The sequence below is a fragment of the Schistocerca gregaria genome, chromosome 4, assembly GCF_023897955.1.
Source record: "Schistocerca gregaria isolate iqSchGreg1 chromosome 4, iqSchGreg1.2, whole genome shotgun sequence".
NCBI classification, from domain to species: domain Eukaryota; kingdom Metazoa; phylum Arthropoda; class Insecta; order Orthoptera; family Acrididae; genus Schistocerca; species Schistocerca gregaria.
Window position 1 is genome coordinate 286,753,685 of NC_064923.1, and position 19,491 is coordinate 286,773,175.

The window sequence follows — 19,491 nt, forward strand, 5'->3', positions numbered from 1 at the left end:
CTTGAAACACAATAATAAAAGCAATAATCACGACAACCAAACATAACCTCCCCTCAACTTCTCTACAGACAAGTTCTCTTCATTAGTACAGGAATTCAACTGTGAAACATAAACAGCATTCTCAATTACAAAATCAAAATAAGCTGCTTACATTCTGTACAGATTTGCCCCCACATGTCATTCAGATACAATACAGCCTTAATGCGGACTGAAAAGGCAACACACCCTTTTCTTTCAATTAGTGGAAATTGTCCCAGTTTCATGCTTTTGCAGTATAATTAGTGGATGAGCAATTATTTATAACAACCAGAGTTTCTCACAAATGTTTTATCAAGTTGTTGCCCAACTTTGCAAGTGGAGGTACTTCTTGGAAAAACATTATTATATATTTTCTTTATTATTCTTGAAATATGGTTCAGCATAACAGAGTTATTCTCAGTGGACTCTCTGTACCTAATGACTTTCTTCCTCCATTAGAAAGTACAATGTTTCAGATGCACTCACTTGCAGTTATCACACTTTTTGTTTTAATACAATGCAATATGAAAACTCTTTTCCTTTGTCGAAAATGAAATTAAAATTAAACAAACTAGACAAGTGGGTAAACAAAACCCTTTTACAAACAAACGCTGAACAAGAAACTGCATCATCATCTTCTAAAAACCATTCATAATCACGAGCACAACAAAATGCCCCCAGAAATATCATCTCGATGAGGAAGACACTATTGTTTCGGAACATGTTTAGGACATAAGAAAAAATTTTAATAATTTTACTTTGTTAGGGATATCTCCACAATGAATTATGGGAAGAGGTAGCTTCTGTTCATAATTATTGTTCACTTTATTGATCTTGTACAGAAGATCTAATGAAAGTATCTGTAATGGCAACATTTTGGACCAACTGTAAACATAGATACCTATCCCACTCCAGCAAAATTTCATGCTTCATTAGAACTGTTAATGACAGGAATTAAAACTGAAACAAGCAGAGGGATTATTGCAGAGATTAGGAGTAAAAATTAGAAATTTCATTCACTGTAATCACAAAGAATTACAATAGCCAGCACGGTACAAACTTTTTATGGGAATCTAGATGTCACCATGGGCGACCTTTTTTTTTTTTTTTTTTTCAGTGCGCATTTGCACCTAATCTGGCCCAAAACTATGTGACATTTGCAGGGACACAGTGTAATACTCAAAGTAACTTACTACAATATTAACAATTTTAGTAAACACTATCTGTTGGAGCCTACAACTTTCACCATTGATGTTATACTGTGGTCATCTCTCTCTGCTATTGTGTTTAGGTCCACTGTCAATATTTCAGTCAAGATGTGCTGCCTTCTCGGATCATGAGAAACTGCACAAAATCCTCACACTGAGAATCTTATGCCATCCACAGTAAGGGAAGAACTCCACATGAAGTACTCTTATCCCACTAAAAATATATTGTTTAGCTGTCTTCTGGGCAGTTATTCCAGTCAATCAGTTGTCAACCTGTTTTGCTGTGGACACAACATATCATGACATCAGTATTAATGAGAGAACAACTTCATTTTTTTATATCTGCTCCAGGCAACAGCTCTCCGTATTTCAGTACCCCGTAGCACGCTTATCTGTGATGATTATTATTAGACAGTTGTTTAGGATATGTGGAAGCATACATGCATATTTTCCATTACATAGCAAACAACTGATGGAAATTCAACAAAGCGGGAGTACCTTTGTGGCAAAGCAACAATGTTCAAGACATAGAGATAGTATTAGGATACTAACAATCACATCTTCTTATTGAAATGAAGTCTTCATATTTTTATTGGATTAAACATTTTTCTATTGAAAGTGCCAATTTTTAACAACAATATTATAGACAGTAAACAATAAAAAATCCAGGATGGAATAATGATAGTATTACAAAAAGGATAGATTGCTACGCACCATATACAGAAGATGTGGAGTTGCAGACAGGCGCAATGAAAAGACAGTTACACATCTAAGCTTTCAGCCAAAAAGCCTTCTCCCAAAGTAAAAAAAAAAAAACACATGTAAATTCACATAAATACAAATCACGTACAAGACACTGTCTCTGTGCACATTAGCCAGAGACAGTGGTTATATGTGTGTGAGCTGTCCTTTTGTGAATGTGTTTGTGTTTGTATTTTGTACTTCGGAAGAATGCCTTTTGGCCAGAAGCTTAGATGTGCACATTAGCCAGAGACAGTGGTTATATGTGTGTGAGCTGTCCTTTTGTGAATGTGTTTGTGTTTGTATTTTGTACTTCGGAAGAATGCCTTTTGGCCAGAAGCTTAGATGTATAGCAGTCTTTTCACTGAAGATGTGTGTGACTCAACATCTCCTCTGTAGGGTGAGTAGCAATGCATTCTTTTCAAACTACTTTTTATTCAAACCTGAATTTTCTAATGTTTGTAAATGTCAATTTTTTTGTATTTTTCTTCCCTGTAATGTAGGTACATTCCATCAGTGGTCCAGACAATTGAAAAGTAAATTAACAAACTGATTATTAGCCAATAATGTTAGAATTACTATAGATATTTTTGACAAAAATTAAATGTACAAAAGAATAAAATGATTACAAAACCATCTATTCTATCACAAAGAAACATATCTGTTAAATGGATTACAACCTGCAAACATAAAATGGAAAAACTGTAACAAAATCTAATCTCTAAATATTAACACACTGCAAAGAACAAAATTAATTATTTCCTAAAACAATAATTCATATTTAATTATCCTATATATGAATACTAACCAACAGGAGGCTGCTGTTTACCTGAGCAATACATACACGCTGTTAAGTTGAAAAACATTCTCGCTCGCACTCTCCAACAAACAATCATGAACTACCTCATACACAGCTTATTACTGTAGTGACCCTGAATGGTAACCTCCATTTGTAAAGAAATGGCAACTATCGCACAACAGTTTTAAAATAAAGTGTAGTGCCACAGAGAGAGATACATAAAATGGGCATGTGCAGATGTCAAAAGGGCAACAAATGAAGCTTCAATGACTACTGCAGCAGAAATTTATTGTAAGAACTCCCATGAAACCCAAATAAATTATGGATGACACTGGAACCAAAACTGAGGATAGCAAATCAAAAGCAAAAATAATAAATTCAGTTTACAAATGGTCTTGTACAAAAGAAGAACCTGGAGTAGTGGTCCAGTTTAATTCCTGCACCACTGATGAGAGGCCTAGACTTAGTATCAACTGCACTGAGAAACAGCTCTAAAGAGAAAAGGCTAATGGTACAGACCCAACAGAATTCCTGTCAGCTTCTATACAGAACTTTCAGCTGAGTTAGCACCTCTTTCAACCATTATATACTGTTATTTCTTTAACAAAATCCCTGTACCCAGTATTTGGGAAAAGAAATCACTGATTACTGTCATCTACAAGACGGTTTGCAGACATGACCCACAAAACTATCATGCAACAGCTAAGACATACATCTGTTGTAGAATCTCAAATGTAATGAGGTATATTTAACAAAATGACCTTCTCCAAGCCACCAAGATGGATTCGACAAACATTGATCACATGAAACCCAACTTTCACTTTTCTAGGGATGGATTACGCTATTAATTATGAGTAATAGATTCTAATACTCCAGTTCTGCTAGAGAATAGGTTCCAGGAAGCTATTAATTAATTAATAGGTTCCAAATAGTCTCAAGAATGCTGAAACCCACAAAACATGAAAAAAGGATCAAAGTACAGTCAAATGGACTACCAAGCAAAATTTGTAAGTACATTGAAAATTTCTTGTTAAGGAGGACACCTTGGACAAAGTGTCATCAACAGCTGACTTCACACGTTTGCCAGGGAAGTATATTGAGACTCTTGTTCATGTTGCATATTAAGGACCTGGTAGACAATATTAACAGCAGTCTCTCACATTCTGTGTGTGATGTGGGTATCTAAGCACAAGTACTATCTGAAAAAAATTGTACAAATAACTTGTCATACCTCGCTAAGATTTCAAAATGGTACAGAGATTGGGAGCTTACTTTATATACTCAGAATTGTCAAACTGTGGTCATCATAAGCATCAAAAATGCACTGTTCTATGACTCCTGTATTAGTGAGTCATAACTGGAACCATTCGTCTCCTGTGAGCAGTTGGGTGATTAGTATCTAAAATGGAATGAGAACTTCTGCTCAATCAAAAGTAAAACAGGTGGCAGGCTTTGGTTCACTGGTGGGATACTACGGAAATGCAATCAGCCCACAAATGACACATCTTACAAAACTTGTGTAACTCATCCTAGAATTCTGCTGAAGTGTTTGGGACCCACCGAAAGAAGACTGGAAGGAGTTACTGAAGGTATACATAAGAGGGCAGCATAAAGGATCACAAGTTTGTTTGACACACTGGAGATGTTATGGTAATTATGAGAAACTTGAACTGGGAGACACTTACAGATATGTGTCATATACCTTTGAAAGCTTACAAAGCTTCAAATATCGGGATCAAGGGAGAAATCTATGAATATACCACAGACGGCCACATACCACTCTGGTAGGAACTGCAAAGATACAATTAGACTGCTTGCAACACACAGAGCGGCATTTGCACAGTTTTATTTTTCGTGCTGTATAGTCACATGAAAAAGCCAGAAACCGTAATATGTGATAAAAAATGTGAAGTACCTTTTTCCATGCACTTTACAATGATTTGCATAGTATTAATGTAGATGCATATTCCTGGTGATTATTTACCCTAAAAACAATACAGATCAATGTACAGATTTTGGGAAAAAGTAACTGACATTATCATCATCATCCACAAATTTGAAGGTTTATAGCCACCCTTAAGGAACAACCAAAACTACTAGGCAGACTGGTATCTGTTTCATAGTTACCTACAAGAACAGATACTCCACATATTCAAAGGATGATAATCCATCTTGTAAAGGATGGCACTACTTTATTGACATTACTGCTTCAGATTCTCTCTTTTTGAAAGTAATTATAGCTCAAACTGATTAAATTTCACATGCTAGGATTAACACACTAGAGGAAAAATTCATCAAAACAAACAATGTTGTGAATGATTATGATAGGCTGCATGGAATAAAGTGAAGTGAGTAGATGAAGGAGGAGAGGAACAGGCAGAATAGTAGGTGCATATAATTGGAAGAAGAAACAGCTTTGGTCGTATTTTTTGTTTGATTTATTATCCGCAAAATCTAGAATTAAAAATTTCACATAACGATCAGAGGGTATAAACCAGAAAATCACAACTACACCTGCGCATGAACATAACAGTTATGTAGGAACATACCTGTAATATACAATTAAAATTGGTAGGCACTGGTATCAACAAGCTTAGAGCGATCACATAAACTGAGGCCGCTGTTTACCTGCACCAGTTCAGCAGAAATTGGTGTGACAGGGCTTGGAACGCCCTCTATGTGACGTGTCTCACGTGAAGACTTAATATTACTGGTTTTGCGAGATATTAACACAAAATAACTCTTGTGCATTTTTGAATCATGAAGTAATTCAAATTTAAAATGTACGTAAAACACATAGCAGATGAAGGGAGAAGGAAACATCTAAAATACATTGGCGTATTGTTTTTAAAAAAACAAACTAACAATACATAACACAGATCGATAATAAGTTGTCAGAGTGCAGGACAGGTAAAAGAGAAAAAGACAGTGAAAAAGAATAATATATGAATAACATGAAATCAGGTATAACACAGGTTTTTAAGAAACATAATACCCATCATCTGGCATGGGAAGTTGGAAGTACAACATTCGTGATTTAAGTAAAATGTTACATTAAGACTAAGGAGTCAAATATATAAAAATAGTAATAGTAAGAAACTGCCATTACGTAATAATTAAAATGCCGTGAAATACAATGTTCATTACGAAAAAGTTTGTAGGTATGGATAAACAATTTTGTTATTATATTTAATTGACATGACAATGTACATCTCGTTTGTCCCTTTGGACAAGCTAGCATTATTATAGCATTGGTTATAAGTTTCTGCATAAGCACTCGGTCAGAACCCATACATACATGACATCAAATATACATGGTTGCTTACTATAAAACATAGCACCCACCACTTGGCGTGGGAAGTTAGAAGTATATCATTCTCGATTTACGTAAATATTATGTTAAAACTGAGAAGTCAGATATATAAAAATAGTAATATTATGAAAATGCCTCTAATTAACAATTCAAACGCCATTAAACAATATTAATTACCACAACAAAAAAGGTTTGAGGATGTAGAGTAACAATTTTGTTATCATATTTAAAGACGTGATAATGTACATATCATTCGTCCCATCACTGGTTGTACGCTTACACATAAGCACTGGGTCAGAACTCGTACATACATTCACAGGTTGATAAAACGGTAAGAAAACTGCCAAGCAACCGATTTTGAATACTAATAAAAGTAATTTGATTTTACATAACTTATAGTTACAGTGGGACCCATGTGACATAAAAGCAGACTTGAGAAGTATCTATAGTTCTAATTGTGTTATTGAAATAAATTTAAAATACAAGGTGGGAACAAGTAGTATACATCATACATCGAGAAACGATCATGAGGACAGACAGGTAGTAGTGCCACTTATACCAGAAATTAGAGAAATTAAAAATAGGCTATGCACAATATCCAGCACTTATTCAAACAGAAAAGGAATTGTTAACATACATTAAAAATTATTATGTAAAAGTGAAAACCGGTTCATATCACTTTGTGTCAACACCTAAGAGATGTCGACTTTAGTAAAATTATGTTCAGTAGGTGTCCATAAGTTCTGAAAATTAAGGAACAAAAGGGAGCATACTTTTTAAAAACCGAAATTAGTAATGTTATTAGAACAAACCGAAAAATGTGTGTTTATGTTTTGAGATAGTTGGATAGCGGCCATTGTAAGTGTATTTCAATAACACAATTAGAACTATAGATACTTCTTAAGTCTGTTTTTATGTCATATGGGTCCCACTGTAACTATAAGTAATGTAAAACCAAATTATTTTTATTAATATTCAAAACCAGTTGCTTGACATTTTATTACTGTTTTATCAACCTGTGAATGTATGTATGGGTTCTGACCCAGTGCTTATGTGGAAGCGTACAACCAGTGATGGGACGAATGATATGTACATTATCACGTCGTTAAATATGATAACAAAATTGTTACTCTACATCCTCAAACCTTTTTTGTTGTTGTAATTAATATTGTTTAATGGCATTTGAATTGTTACTTAGAGGCATTTTCATAATATTACTATTTTTATATATCTGATTTCTCAGTTTTAACATAATATTTACATAAATCGAGAACGATATACTTCTAACGTCCCACGCCAAATGGTGGGTGCAATGTTTTACAGTAAGCAACCATGTATATTTGATGTCGTGTATGTATGGGTTCTGCCCCAGTGCTTATGCAGAAGCTTATAACCACTGCTATAATACTGCTAGCATGTCCAAAGGGACAAACGAGATGTACATCATCATGTAGGTTAAATATGATAACAAAATTGTTTATCCACACCTACAAACTTTTTCGTAATGAACATTGTGTTTCACAGTATTTTAATTATTACGTAATGGCAGTTTCATACTATTACTATCTTTATATATTTGACTCCTTAGTCTTAATGTAACATTTTACTTAAATCACGAATGTTGTACTTCCAACTTCCCATGCCAGATGATGGGTATTATGTTTCTTAAAAACCTGTGTTATACCTGATTTCATGTTATTCATATATTATTCTTTTTCACTGTCTTTTTCTCTTTTACCTGTCCTGCACTCTGACAACTTATTATCGATCTGTGTTATGTTTTGTAAGTTTGTTTTTTTAAAAACAATACGCCAATGTATTTTAGATGTTTCCTTCTCCCTTCATCTGCTATGTGTTTTACGTACATTTTAAATTTGAATTACTTCACGATTCAAAAATGCACAAGAGTTATTTTGTGTTAATATCTCGCAAAACCAGTAATATTAAGTCTTCACGTGAGACATGTCACATAGAGGGCGTTCCAAGCCCTGTCACACCGATTTCTGCTGAACTGGTGCAGGTAAACAGCGGCCTCAGTTTACGTGATCGCTCTAAGCTTGTTGATACCAGTGCCTACCAATTTTAATTGTATATTACAGGTATGTGCCTACCAACTTATGTTCATGCGGAGGTGTAGTTGTGATTTTCTGGTTTATACTCTCTGATCGTTTAGTGAAACTTTTAACTGCTAGCACTGAGGATGGCCACTAAGTGACCAAAAATCGATTTTGCGGGTAGTAAAACAAAAAAAATTCGACCAATGCTGTTTCTCCTTCCAATTATATCAATTATCTGGTCGTGGTGCACAGAACACTCCAGGGAGTCGCCAATCAATAGTAGGTGCAGCTACTGCTTGTATCACTAACTGCTCCTTCCTGACCTCTAAAGCACAAAAATAACAATTTGTAGTTGCAATGTCTGAATGGGAGAGAAAATAGGTAGAAGTATTTTCTAAAATGTTACCTATGGTTTTATTCTCACATAAATATTAATTTGCAACCCAGTATGTGACTTAAGTTTACGAAATGTCAAAAAAATTAAGGCTAATGACGATTTCTAGATGTTTAATCTAATTATGGCTGTAAAATTAACAGCTTAGTAAGGTGATCTGATTCAGAGAAACGTTTTCTAAATTTATCTTAAAGAGCGCAATTGAGGATTACTTTATGTACTCAATAAACAAAATCTCTTCAAACTGTTTAACGAAATAATTTGTAGTTAAGGCAAAACCATTCTTCAGCTCTGTTCAATGTGTTTTCTCAGTTTCACTCCCTCATTATGATGTACTATGACTTCTTTAAATTTATTTTTAAATGTCCCAGAGTTTTTTCTATTCTCACTCAGAAGACAAAACTATTTAAGCAATATGGAAGAAAGTACTTCTCTTTACACAGAAAACAAATATGTTATGAAAAATTTTAACCATATATACTACTAAAAACACACTTGTAAAAACAGGAACATATCAGTTCCGGGCAGTGCCAGATTTTTTACATGTGCACACACAGGAGGGGGGAAAGGGAAAAAGGGGAAGGGGTCAGAGAGAGAGAGAGAGAGAGAGAGAGAGAGAGAGAGAGAGAGAGAGAGAGAGAGAGAGAGAGAGAGGGGGGGGGGGGGGGAGGGGGGGGGGTTACAGAATTCCTGTGGGAAGGGCAGCATTCACAAAGCAGATTGTTGGCCTAGGAAGAGGGGAAATAAGTTAATGACTTAGAAAAAGAAAAAGGTAACGCTGTGAAAGACACAACTGAAACTATGTAAGCAAATAAACATGTCACTGACACTATTACAATAAAACAATAATAATAATGATACCCACAAAACAAAGCATCAACTATTGGAAACTACTTTTGGTACTGTCAAACTCTAAGTGCCAGTTTATTGTCTCCATCAAAAAGAGTTATGGCCATGTTCCATTTTCCATTCTGCTGAAAACAATATAGATTGGTTAAAAACAATTTGATGAAGTTAGCTGAATTCCTACTCTGAATTTAAATCGCACACAGAAAACTAGTTTTAAAATCTTTTATGCCATTTTGAGTTTTTTTTTACTCCACTAGAAACTAAGAGGAAGTAAAGTGATCTTATTTGTCCTTGTATACAGAAAAATTCATCAGGTGATTTAGTAAGCAATATTAATCACAGCAATCCTGCAATACAACAGGTGTTAGCATGCTACAGACGAGGTGTCAGATTTCAGAAATTTGTTAAAGGACAAAACTTCATTTCTCAATATCAGTCACCTTTGAGATGTATAATGACTTTAAACAGTCATTCCTCCTCCTCTCTAGAATCCAAAAGGCTATTCTAAACGTTTGGCCTAAACTACAGATAGTGAGAAGCTTCAATGCATTTCAGAATGTATGCAGTTGCAATGATTACTGTACAAAGACACCAACACCAGAGCTGAGATGGTATGCTGCAAGTAATAAACAGAAAATATGTAAGATACATTGACTATTTCATTTTGAACTTAGGTTTCAAGCAGCCATGTGACACAATTACATGGTAAATACTGTACGGTAATACTGAACAATGCTAAAAAATACTGTCTTAAATATCAACCTGAAATTTTTACACCTACTAAATTCCACATATTAAAATATTTTTCACACCATATAGATAGTCTAAAAATTAACATACTCAACTGACAACTTCCTTTTCATTTTTTGCATTGTGGTTTCATCCTACAGAAACTGGAAACTTGAAACAGAAACTACGGAACATGAACAAAGGTAAACAATGGAAGTATTCTACCTCCTTGTAAGCAATCTTTGGAATAGAAAATATGAAAAGCCTAGAAAGCAAGAATGAGTTGTAGTGAAGAAATAATCCATTCAAAACAGCAGTAATCACAGTAGAAATTAAGACAATAGTTCTTCATAGTACCATCAAAATGTTTAAGTAGGCAAATTATTTACTGATGTTGCTGGCACCGAAGAAGTGAAATCCCCCCCTCACACACGCACACACACACACACACACACACACACACACACACACACACACACACACAGACAGACAGACAGACAGACAGACACAGAGAGAGAGAGTTGATGAGGGGATATATGGAAAGCCAGAGGAAAAACCGATGCACAGTTACATAAAGACAGAAGCAGGCACATACACAGCAAACTGACTCACTTCAGTGAACCAGGAGCACTTGGTACTCGACTAATAGCTTTGTCTGGTGGAGGCATCAAGTTTTCTTCAGTTGGTTCATCTTGTGATTGGACCTCAGGAGCAGATGTCGTCATTGCATCTGGTGGGTACAACAGTTCTTCTGGTAGTCTTGTTTTTCTTCGTATTTTTGATGTTCTGGTCTGCACAGGCCTCACATTACCATTGCACCTGCAACAAATAATAAAAAAAAAAACACTTTATTTCTCTCTGTCTGTCTCTCTCTCTCTCTCTCTCTCTCTCTCTCTCACACACACACACACACACACACACACACACACACACACACACACACACAAAGAGACAGATGGAGAGAGAGTATTAATTTGTCTGTGCATCCTGACATCAATTCATAGCCATACTGATGATAAAAAAGAAGCATCTGCAAGGAATTGATAACAATGGAGTGCAGCATATCATTCTAAATTGAGAGGAGTCTTCCGAACTAAGAACGATTTCAGGTGTGCCGCAGGGGAGTGTCGTAGGACCGTTGCTATTCACAATATATATATAAATGATCTTGTGGATAACATCAGAAGTTCACTGTGGCTTTTTGCGGATGATGCTGTAGTATATCGAGAGATGTTGTAACAATGGAAACTTGTACTGAAATGCAGGAGGCTCTGCAACGAATTGACGCATTGTGCAAAATGCTCTGAACACTATGCGACTTAAATTCTGAGGCCATCAGTCGTCTAGAACTTGGAACTAATTAAACCTAACTAACCAAAGGACATCACACATCCATGCCCGAGGCAGGATTCAAACCTGCGACCGTAGCGGTCGCTCGGTTCCAGACTGTAGTGCCTAGAACCACACGGCCACTCAGGCCGGCTCGCATTCTGCAGGGAATGGCTATTGAATCTCAATGCAGAGAAGTGTAATGTGCTGTGAATACATAGAAAGAAAGATCCTTTATCATTTAGCTACAATATAACAGGTCAGCAACTGGAACAGTTAATTCCTTAAATTATCTGGGAGTAGGCATTAGGAGTGATTTAAAATGGAATGACCGTATAAAGTTGATCGTCGGTCAAGCAGATGCCAGACTGAGATTCATTGGAAGAATCCTAAGGAAATGCAGTCCAAAAACAAAGGAAGTAGGTTACAGCACACTTGTTTGCCAACTGCTTGAATACTACTCACTGGTGTGGGATCCGTACCAGATACAGATAGGTTAGTAGAAGAGATAGAGAAGATCCAACGGAGAGCAGTGCGCTTCATTACAGGATCATTTAGTTATCGCGAAAGCGTTACAGAGATGATAGATAAACTCCAGTGGAAGACCCTGCAAGAGAGATGCTCAGTACCTTGGTATGGGCTTAGTTAAAGTTTCAAGAACATACCTTCACCGAGGAGTCAAGCAGTATATTGTTCCCTCCTATGTATATCTCACGAAGAGACCATGAGGATAAAATCAGAGAGATTAGAGCCCACACAGAGTCATACCGACAATCTTTCTTTCCAAGAACAATACAAGACTGACGAAATAAATCTTGGGTGAACAGCCTGGTATGAGTGTGCATAGGACACATTATGTCGGCAATCGACCACATTGCCATCGTCAGGTGCGCTGATGTACTGACCGGCAGTGGGCCGGCGCCAGGTATATCTAGGACAACACTCCTCTTGCTTCTCCCTCAGGCACTCCCTAAGAGACGGTGCGCCCCGCACGCGGTCCAGGTACAGCGTCCGTTCTCCCGGGGTCTGGGTGCCGCGTCCTAGGTCTTCCTGTTCAGGAGGGTCTGCCGGCACCACTCTCGTTATTCTTCCCTCCTCCCCCAAAGTCAATACACTGTGAGAAATTTGCTTTTTCTTCTTAATCTGGGTGATCGTGGATTCTCTGTCACGATTTAGTTGTGGCTCCCTTACTCTGATCTCTATGGCTTCTTTAATGACACAGTCCCAGTATTTGGAAGTCTGTGTTAGGACTTTGGTTTGGCCATAATCCATGCTGTGGAGTTCTGACAGGCAATTCTCAGGAATTGCCAACTTACTGGGCTGTTGCAGTCTAGTGTTATGTCAGCAAGTGAACAGCTTCCCTGTTTCTGAGATACTTGTCCCCACAAGCTAAACCAACACAACCCGATCATTGTCAAAGTAACTGACATCAGTGCATTTCCTCATTTATCATCCGTATCTCTGTCAGAATATTTCCCCCATTTGTCTCCATTTCACTTATACATCATGTTCACCTGGTTATAAAATAAGATTATTTCCTGAATTCATCATTCAAAAAATACAAGGTCAAGGCATATTAAGCTTTGGTTGCTGGGGTCAATGAGGGGTCACCTCACATTTGAAGATGAAGCTTTGGTAGTTGAGGTCAAGGGCAGATTTAATTTGACAATTTCAGAAGCGTGGCATAGGGTGTGGTGGCACCAGTTTGGCCAAACGGAGAGGGGAATGGGTGTATTGGTGAGTGGGAAGATACTTTCGTCCTGCTGCCAACAATGAGAATGCATCCTACATACCTTACTTTCTTTGAGTGTAACACAGTTAAACTGCAATTTGTATGAATCTAAATGTTTTCCAATTGGTCTGATGCAGCCCACACGAATTCCTCTCCTGCACTAACTTCTTCCACCCATTCCATATCAAACGGTCCCTTCCCTACAGCCTAGGCCTTCGTGGCAAACGAATCTGCTCCAGTCCTGAATCCCTGAACCATTACACCAACAACCTGAAAACAGCTTTCGCATCCCGCAACTACCCTCCCGACCTGGTACAGAAGCAAATAACCAGAGCGACTTCCTCAGCCCCTCAACCCCGAAACTTCTCTGAGGAGAACCCTAAAAGTGCCCCACTTGTGACAGACTCTGAATGTGGCTCTCCAGCAGGGATATGACTTCCTAAAATCCTGCCCCGAAATGAGATCTATCCTTCATGAAATCCTCCCCACTCCACCAAGAGTGTCTTTCCGCCGTCCACCTAACCTTCATAACCTCTTGGTTCATCCCTATGAAATCCCCAAACAACCTTCCCTACCCTCTGGCTCCTACCCTTGTAACTGCCCCAGGTGTAAAACCTGTCCTATTCACCCTCCCACCACCACCTACTCCAGTCCTGTAACCCGGAAGGTGTACACAATCAAAGGAAGAGCCACGTGTGAAAGCACCCACGTGATTTACCAACTGACCTGCCTACACTGTGAAGCTTTCTATGTGGGAATGACCAGCAACAAACTGTCCATTCGCATGAATGGACACAGGCAGGCAGTGTTTGTTGGTAATGAGGATCACCCTGTGGCTAAACATGCCTTGGTGCACGGCCAGCACATCTTGGCACAGTGTTACACTGTCCGGGTTACCTGGATACTTCCCACCAACGCCAACCTATCCGAACTCCGGAGATGGGAACTCGCCCTTCAGTATATACTCTCTTCTCGATATCCGCCAGGCCTCAACCTCCACTAATTTCAAGTTGCCGCCGCTCATACCTCACCTGTGTTTCAACAACTTCTTTGCCTCTGTACTTCCGCCTCGACTGACATCTCTGCCCGAACTCTTTGCCTTTACAAAAGTCTGCTTGTGTCTGTGTATGTGCGGATGGATATGTGTGTGTGTGCGCGAGTGTACATCTGTCCTTTTTTTCCCCCTAAGGGAAGTCTTTCCGCTGCCGGGATTGGAATGAGTCCTTACCCTCTCCCTTAAAACCCACATCCTTTCGTCTTTCCCTCTCCTTCCCTCTTTCCTGAAGACGCAACCGTCAGTTGCGAAAGCTAGAAATTCTGTGTGTGTGTGTGTGTGTGTGTGTGTGTGTGTGTGTGTGTGTGTGTGTGTGTTTGTGTGTTTTATTTATTGTGCCTATCTACCGGCACTTTTCCGCTTGGTAAGTCTTGTAATCTTTGTTTTTAATATATTTTTCCCATGTGGAAGTTTCTTTCTATTTTATATTATTTTAAGTCTTACAAAGCTCTTTTAAACTCCATTTCTAATAGTGCACCCCTCTCTCATGACTACTGATTCCTCTTTCCTCTGTTTTTAACAGTGGAATTCCCATTGCACTCCTAATGTTGACACCCTTGTTTTTTAATTACACTGAGGGCTGTTTCGAGTTTTCTACATGCCAAGTCAGTCCCTCCAACAATCATTTCTTTTTTGGTTTTTTTGAAATTTTTCATGCAGCCGTTTCACCTTATCTCCCTTGCACGTTCTATTTATTTCATTCCTAAGTGACTTGCGTATCTGTATTCCTGAATTTCCAGGATAATTTTTGTACCTCCGTCTTACATCAGTCAACTGAAGTATTCCTTCTGTTATCCACAGTTTCTTGGCCATTACCTTCCCTGTACCTGTATCTATCCATCCAACATCTGTGACTGTCCTTTTTAGAGTTGTCCACTCCTCAAATTAACTGGCTACTCCAGTATTCCTTATCGCACTACCAATATCCCTGGGATAGTCCGTACTTCAGTATCTCACTTCCTTCCATATTTATTCTTCCGGATTCCTACTACGTTACTTCTGACATTCCATGCTCATAGAACATTATTCTGTCATTGATTATTCCATCTTTTCCTCACAGTCACCTCCCCCTTGGCAGACCCTTCCAAGAGAACTGAAAGTAGGGATAACCCAGAATCTTTTACCAATGGAGAGATCACCATGACACTTTTTCCAGTTACAGGCCACATGTCGCCTGAATACACATTATGTATGTCTTTAATGCAGTAGTCTCCATTGCCTTCTGCACCCTCATGTAGTTGATCATTGCTGATTCTTGTGCCTTTTATGGGCCGTTTCCAATCCCACAGACAAGAGTGTGCCCTGAACGTCTGTCTGTTTCTCTACCTTCTTTGACAAGGCCATTGGTAGTATGGGGTCCACATAGACTAAATTTATAAATGGACAAATAATGGGGATTCGGTCAGGTAATGATGAACCGTCAAAGGTTGATGACAATGAGCACACTGTAGTAGGGAATCACCACTTAAACGGCAATGGCTAAAAAGACAGTGTCGAATACATAATCTAGCTAAAATGATCTCCTCGTGACAAGAAGGCCAACAGGTCAGCCAAGCCATTGGGAGAGGTTTAATTCCCCAGAGCTTGTTTACGTGAAGAGAAGACCACTGGTGATGCCAAAGTGACACCATCTGCTGACAGATGGCAAACATGGATATTGTCCAAAGGAAGGAAGAGCTAGCAGGACAAGGCAGGATGACTGCAGCCTTGGCAGCAACAGCAGCAGATGCTTCATTTCTCTTTAGATTGACGTGACCAGGAAACCACATGAACATCATGGTGGCCCCTTGATAGTGAGCAGGTGTAAGTTTTCTTGGTACTGTTTCACAACGGAATGTATTGTATAGTACACAGAGGCTCTGAAGGGCACAGAGAGAATCATAGCATATAACATCATTAAAAGCCTGTTTCGTCTGATATGCTGGGTGGCCCGATAGAGGGTGAAGAGCTCTGCTGTGAAAACTGAGCAGTGTTCTGGAAGCCGATACCAAAAATGTTTGCTGCCAGTGACGAATGCGCACCCGACACCACACTCAGTCTTAGACACATCAGTGTACACGAAGATGCTATCGCTAAGTGGATGAAGGTCGAGAAACTTACAGCAATAGATTGAATTTGGAATAGTGTCTTTGGGAAGTGAATGAAGTCCAAGATGAACATATGCCTCTTCACAAAGCCAAAACAGTGAAGGGTTCACACCCGGAACGTGGCTCGTAGCATGAATTTAAGTTGCCAGAGCAGTAGCCGGAAGTGAACTCTGGGAAGTAACAGGGTGTGCCCCATACTGGCAGTCAAGGGAGTCACTGAAAAAGGTGGCATAGGATGGATGGATGGGCATGAAAGACAAATGGCATGTGTATCCACTGAGGACAACATCATGCTGGTACAACAGTGGTAATTTGGCAGCTTCTGCATAATGACTCCCAACCAGGCTAGTGTAAGAGGTGCCAGTGGCCAAATGGATTCCAAAATGGCGGATTGTATTAAGGCAGCATAAGATGGATGGTCATGCAGATGAATAAACCAAACATTCTACTCTAGTTTTGAATGGACAAGGAATCAGTATAAACAGAGGAGTTTGGAACAATCTGCACCTCAAAAAGTCCCGCTTAGGAGATGGAGGACACTGAAGGACTGGGTACAGCGCGCAGCGTGGTAAGACACATGGGAGGAGCAATGAAATTTCCTATTTAGCATGAGCCCCAGGAATGTTGGTAGTTTCAACAAATGGAACAGCAACAGGTCCAAGTTATAAAGACAGTGGAAGAAAGTCATTGCGTCATCAGAAATTCATACAAACGGTTTTGTCAGTAGAAAAATGAAACCCATTGTTGATAACTCATGAGCAAAAATGATCAAGACATTTCTGAAGATGCTACTCAAGAAGACAAGTCTGTGGAGAACTGCAATAGACCACAAAGTCATCGATGAAAAGGGAGCCAGAGATTCAGTTTGATTATGCTGTACGAAAAGTAAACTGTAGCACCTGATAATTGATGCAAACCATAGGCTAACTGCTAACAAATGTGGATCTACATCTATAATCTGCAAACTACCATGAGATGCATGGCAGAGGATATATCTCATTGTACCAGTTATTAGGATTATTAGGGTCCATTTACGTATGGAGCACAGGAAGAATGACTGTTTAGACACCTCTGTGTGTGTGCAGTAATTTTCTAATCTTATCCTCATGATCCCCATGCAAGCGAAACATAGTAGGTTTAGTACATTCTTAGAGTAATCATTTAAATCCGGTTCTTGAAACTTTGTTAATAGGGTTTATCACGATAGTTTACATCTATCTTCAAGAGTCTTCCACTTCAGTTCCTTCAGTATCTCTGTGACACTCTCCCACAGATTAAACAAACCTCAGAGTATTCATGCTGCCCTTCTCTGTATACATTCAGAATCCCCTGGTAGTCATATCTGGTATGGGTCCCACACACCTGAGCAATATTCTAGAACTGGTCACACGAATGATTGTAAGCAATCTTTTTGTACATTGATTGCACTGCCCTAGTATTTTACAAATAAAGTGAGGTCTACGACCTGTTTTACCCACTATTGAATCCCATCATTTCATTTCATATACCTACAAACTGTCACACCCAGCTATTTGTACGAGTTGGCTGATTCCAACTGTGACTCAATGATAGTACTGTCATAGGATACTCGAAAAATGAAAAATCAAGGATAGAATGTAACAATATTATGAAAAGGAAAGTTGTTACTAACCATGTAGTGGAGATGCTGAGTCGCAGTTAGGCGCAACAAAAAGACTGTCACAAATAAGCTTTTGGCCAGCAAGGCCTTCGTCAAAAATAGAACTCTTTTACTCACTTACTCGCTCTCTCTCTCTCTCTCTCTCTCTCTCTCTCTCTCTCTCTCTCTCTCACGCAAACCTAACTCACTCACATGACTGTAGTCTCTAGCAACTGAAGCCACACTGCGAGCAGCAGCTCCAGCGCATGATGGACTGCTAAGGAGCAAGCAGGGACGAGGTGTAGAGACGGTATGGAAGCCATAGAAGTGTGTGGCTTCAGTTGCCAGAGGCTGCAGTCATGTGAGAGAGTTGTGTTTGCACGCACATGTGTGTGTGTGTGTGTGTGTGTGTGTGTGTGGATGGCGCGCGCATGTGTTTTTTTGACGAAGGCTTGTTTGTGACAGTTTTTGTTTTGCCTATCTGCGACTCAGCATCACCACTATATGATGAGTAGCAACTTTTCTTTTTATAATATTGTCATAGGATACTGTTTTTTTTCCATTTTGTGAAGTGCAAAATTTTACATCTATGAATATTAGAGCAAGTTGCCAATCTATGCACCACTCTGAAATCTTATGAAGATCTGACTGAATATTTATGCAGCTTCTTTCAGGTAGTGCTTCATTAACGTAACTGCAACAGTTCCAAAAGCCTGAATTCACTATTAACGTGTCTGCAAGATCATTAATACACAACATGAACAGCAAGGGTCCCAATACACTTTCCTGGGGCACATCCACAGTTACTTCTACATCTGACAATAACACACTATCCAACATTACATGCTGTATCCTCCCTACCAAATAGTCCTCAATGCAGTGACAAATTTCACTTGTTACCCATCATACTATTGACAATAAGCATAGGTGTAGCACCAAGTCAAATGCTTCACAAGCTGCGACATCATCGCGAAAAAACAGTGACCCGTACATGTAATAAGTTTCCTTTAATTTACGTCTATGGTCACAAACTTTTTGTTAACAGATTACTGGTTTCGGTCCTTATTGATCATCATCAGATCTGCAGCAAAAATGGGAAAAACATAAACACACTCGCGAACTGTATGCAGCTTGAGAACAATACATAGACCATAATAAAATCTAGGACTGACAAAATTCACATTTAAATATGAAGAGGCATACCGGTTTCATAAAAACAAAGTCCTAACGTATTGCAGCCATAGTGGCATCATCAAATGTTAAATGTGGAATCAGCACCAGCATTGTCAAATACATATAAATAACATCACATGCACGAGTCATGTTGTCAGTAGTACTACTATTTAAAACAAGCTGCAGTACAGTAGCCAGAAGATGTGTGTGTTGTAAGTTCAAGAGATGTCGCTAATGTCGGCATACACTAGTTTTCAATAATTAATTGAAACAGCAAAAGTAGAAGGGGATACAATAGTTGAAGTCTGTAATAAGCTTATAATGTATAAAAGGCATCACATTAATAAAAAGCAATAAAAAGAAGAACATGACAAAAGTAATACCGTTAAA

General features: G+C 38.6%; 1 protein-coding gene across 11 annotated transcripts in view; it reads right to left on the reverse strand.

Moving 5' to 3' along the window:
• LOC126267947 (kinesin-like protein KIF21A) overlaps positions 1-19,491 on the reverse strand; it is a 483,424-nt gene that overhangs the window by 92,472 nt on the left and 371,461 nt on the right. For all 11 annotated transcript variants that reach the window (XM_049973266.1, XM_049973269.1, XM_049973270.1 and 8 more), the window contains one exon: positions 10,721-10,927. In XM_049973266.1, coding sequence (XP_049829223.1) covers positions 10,721-10,927 — 207 coding nt within the window. The remainder of the gene's footprint in view (positions 1-10,720; positions 10,928-19,491) is intronic.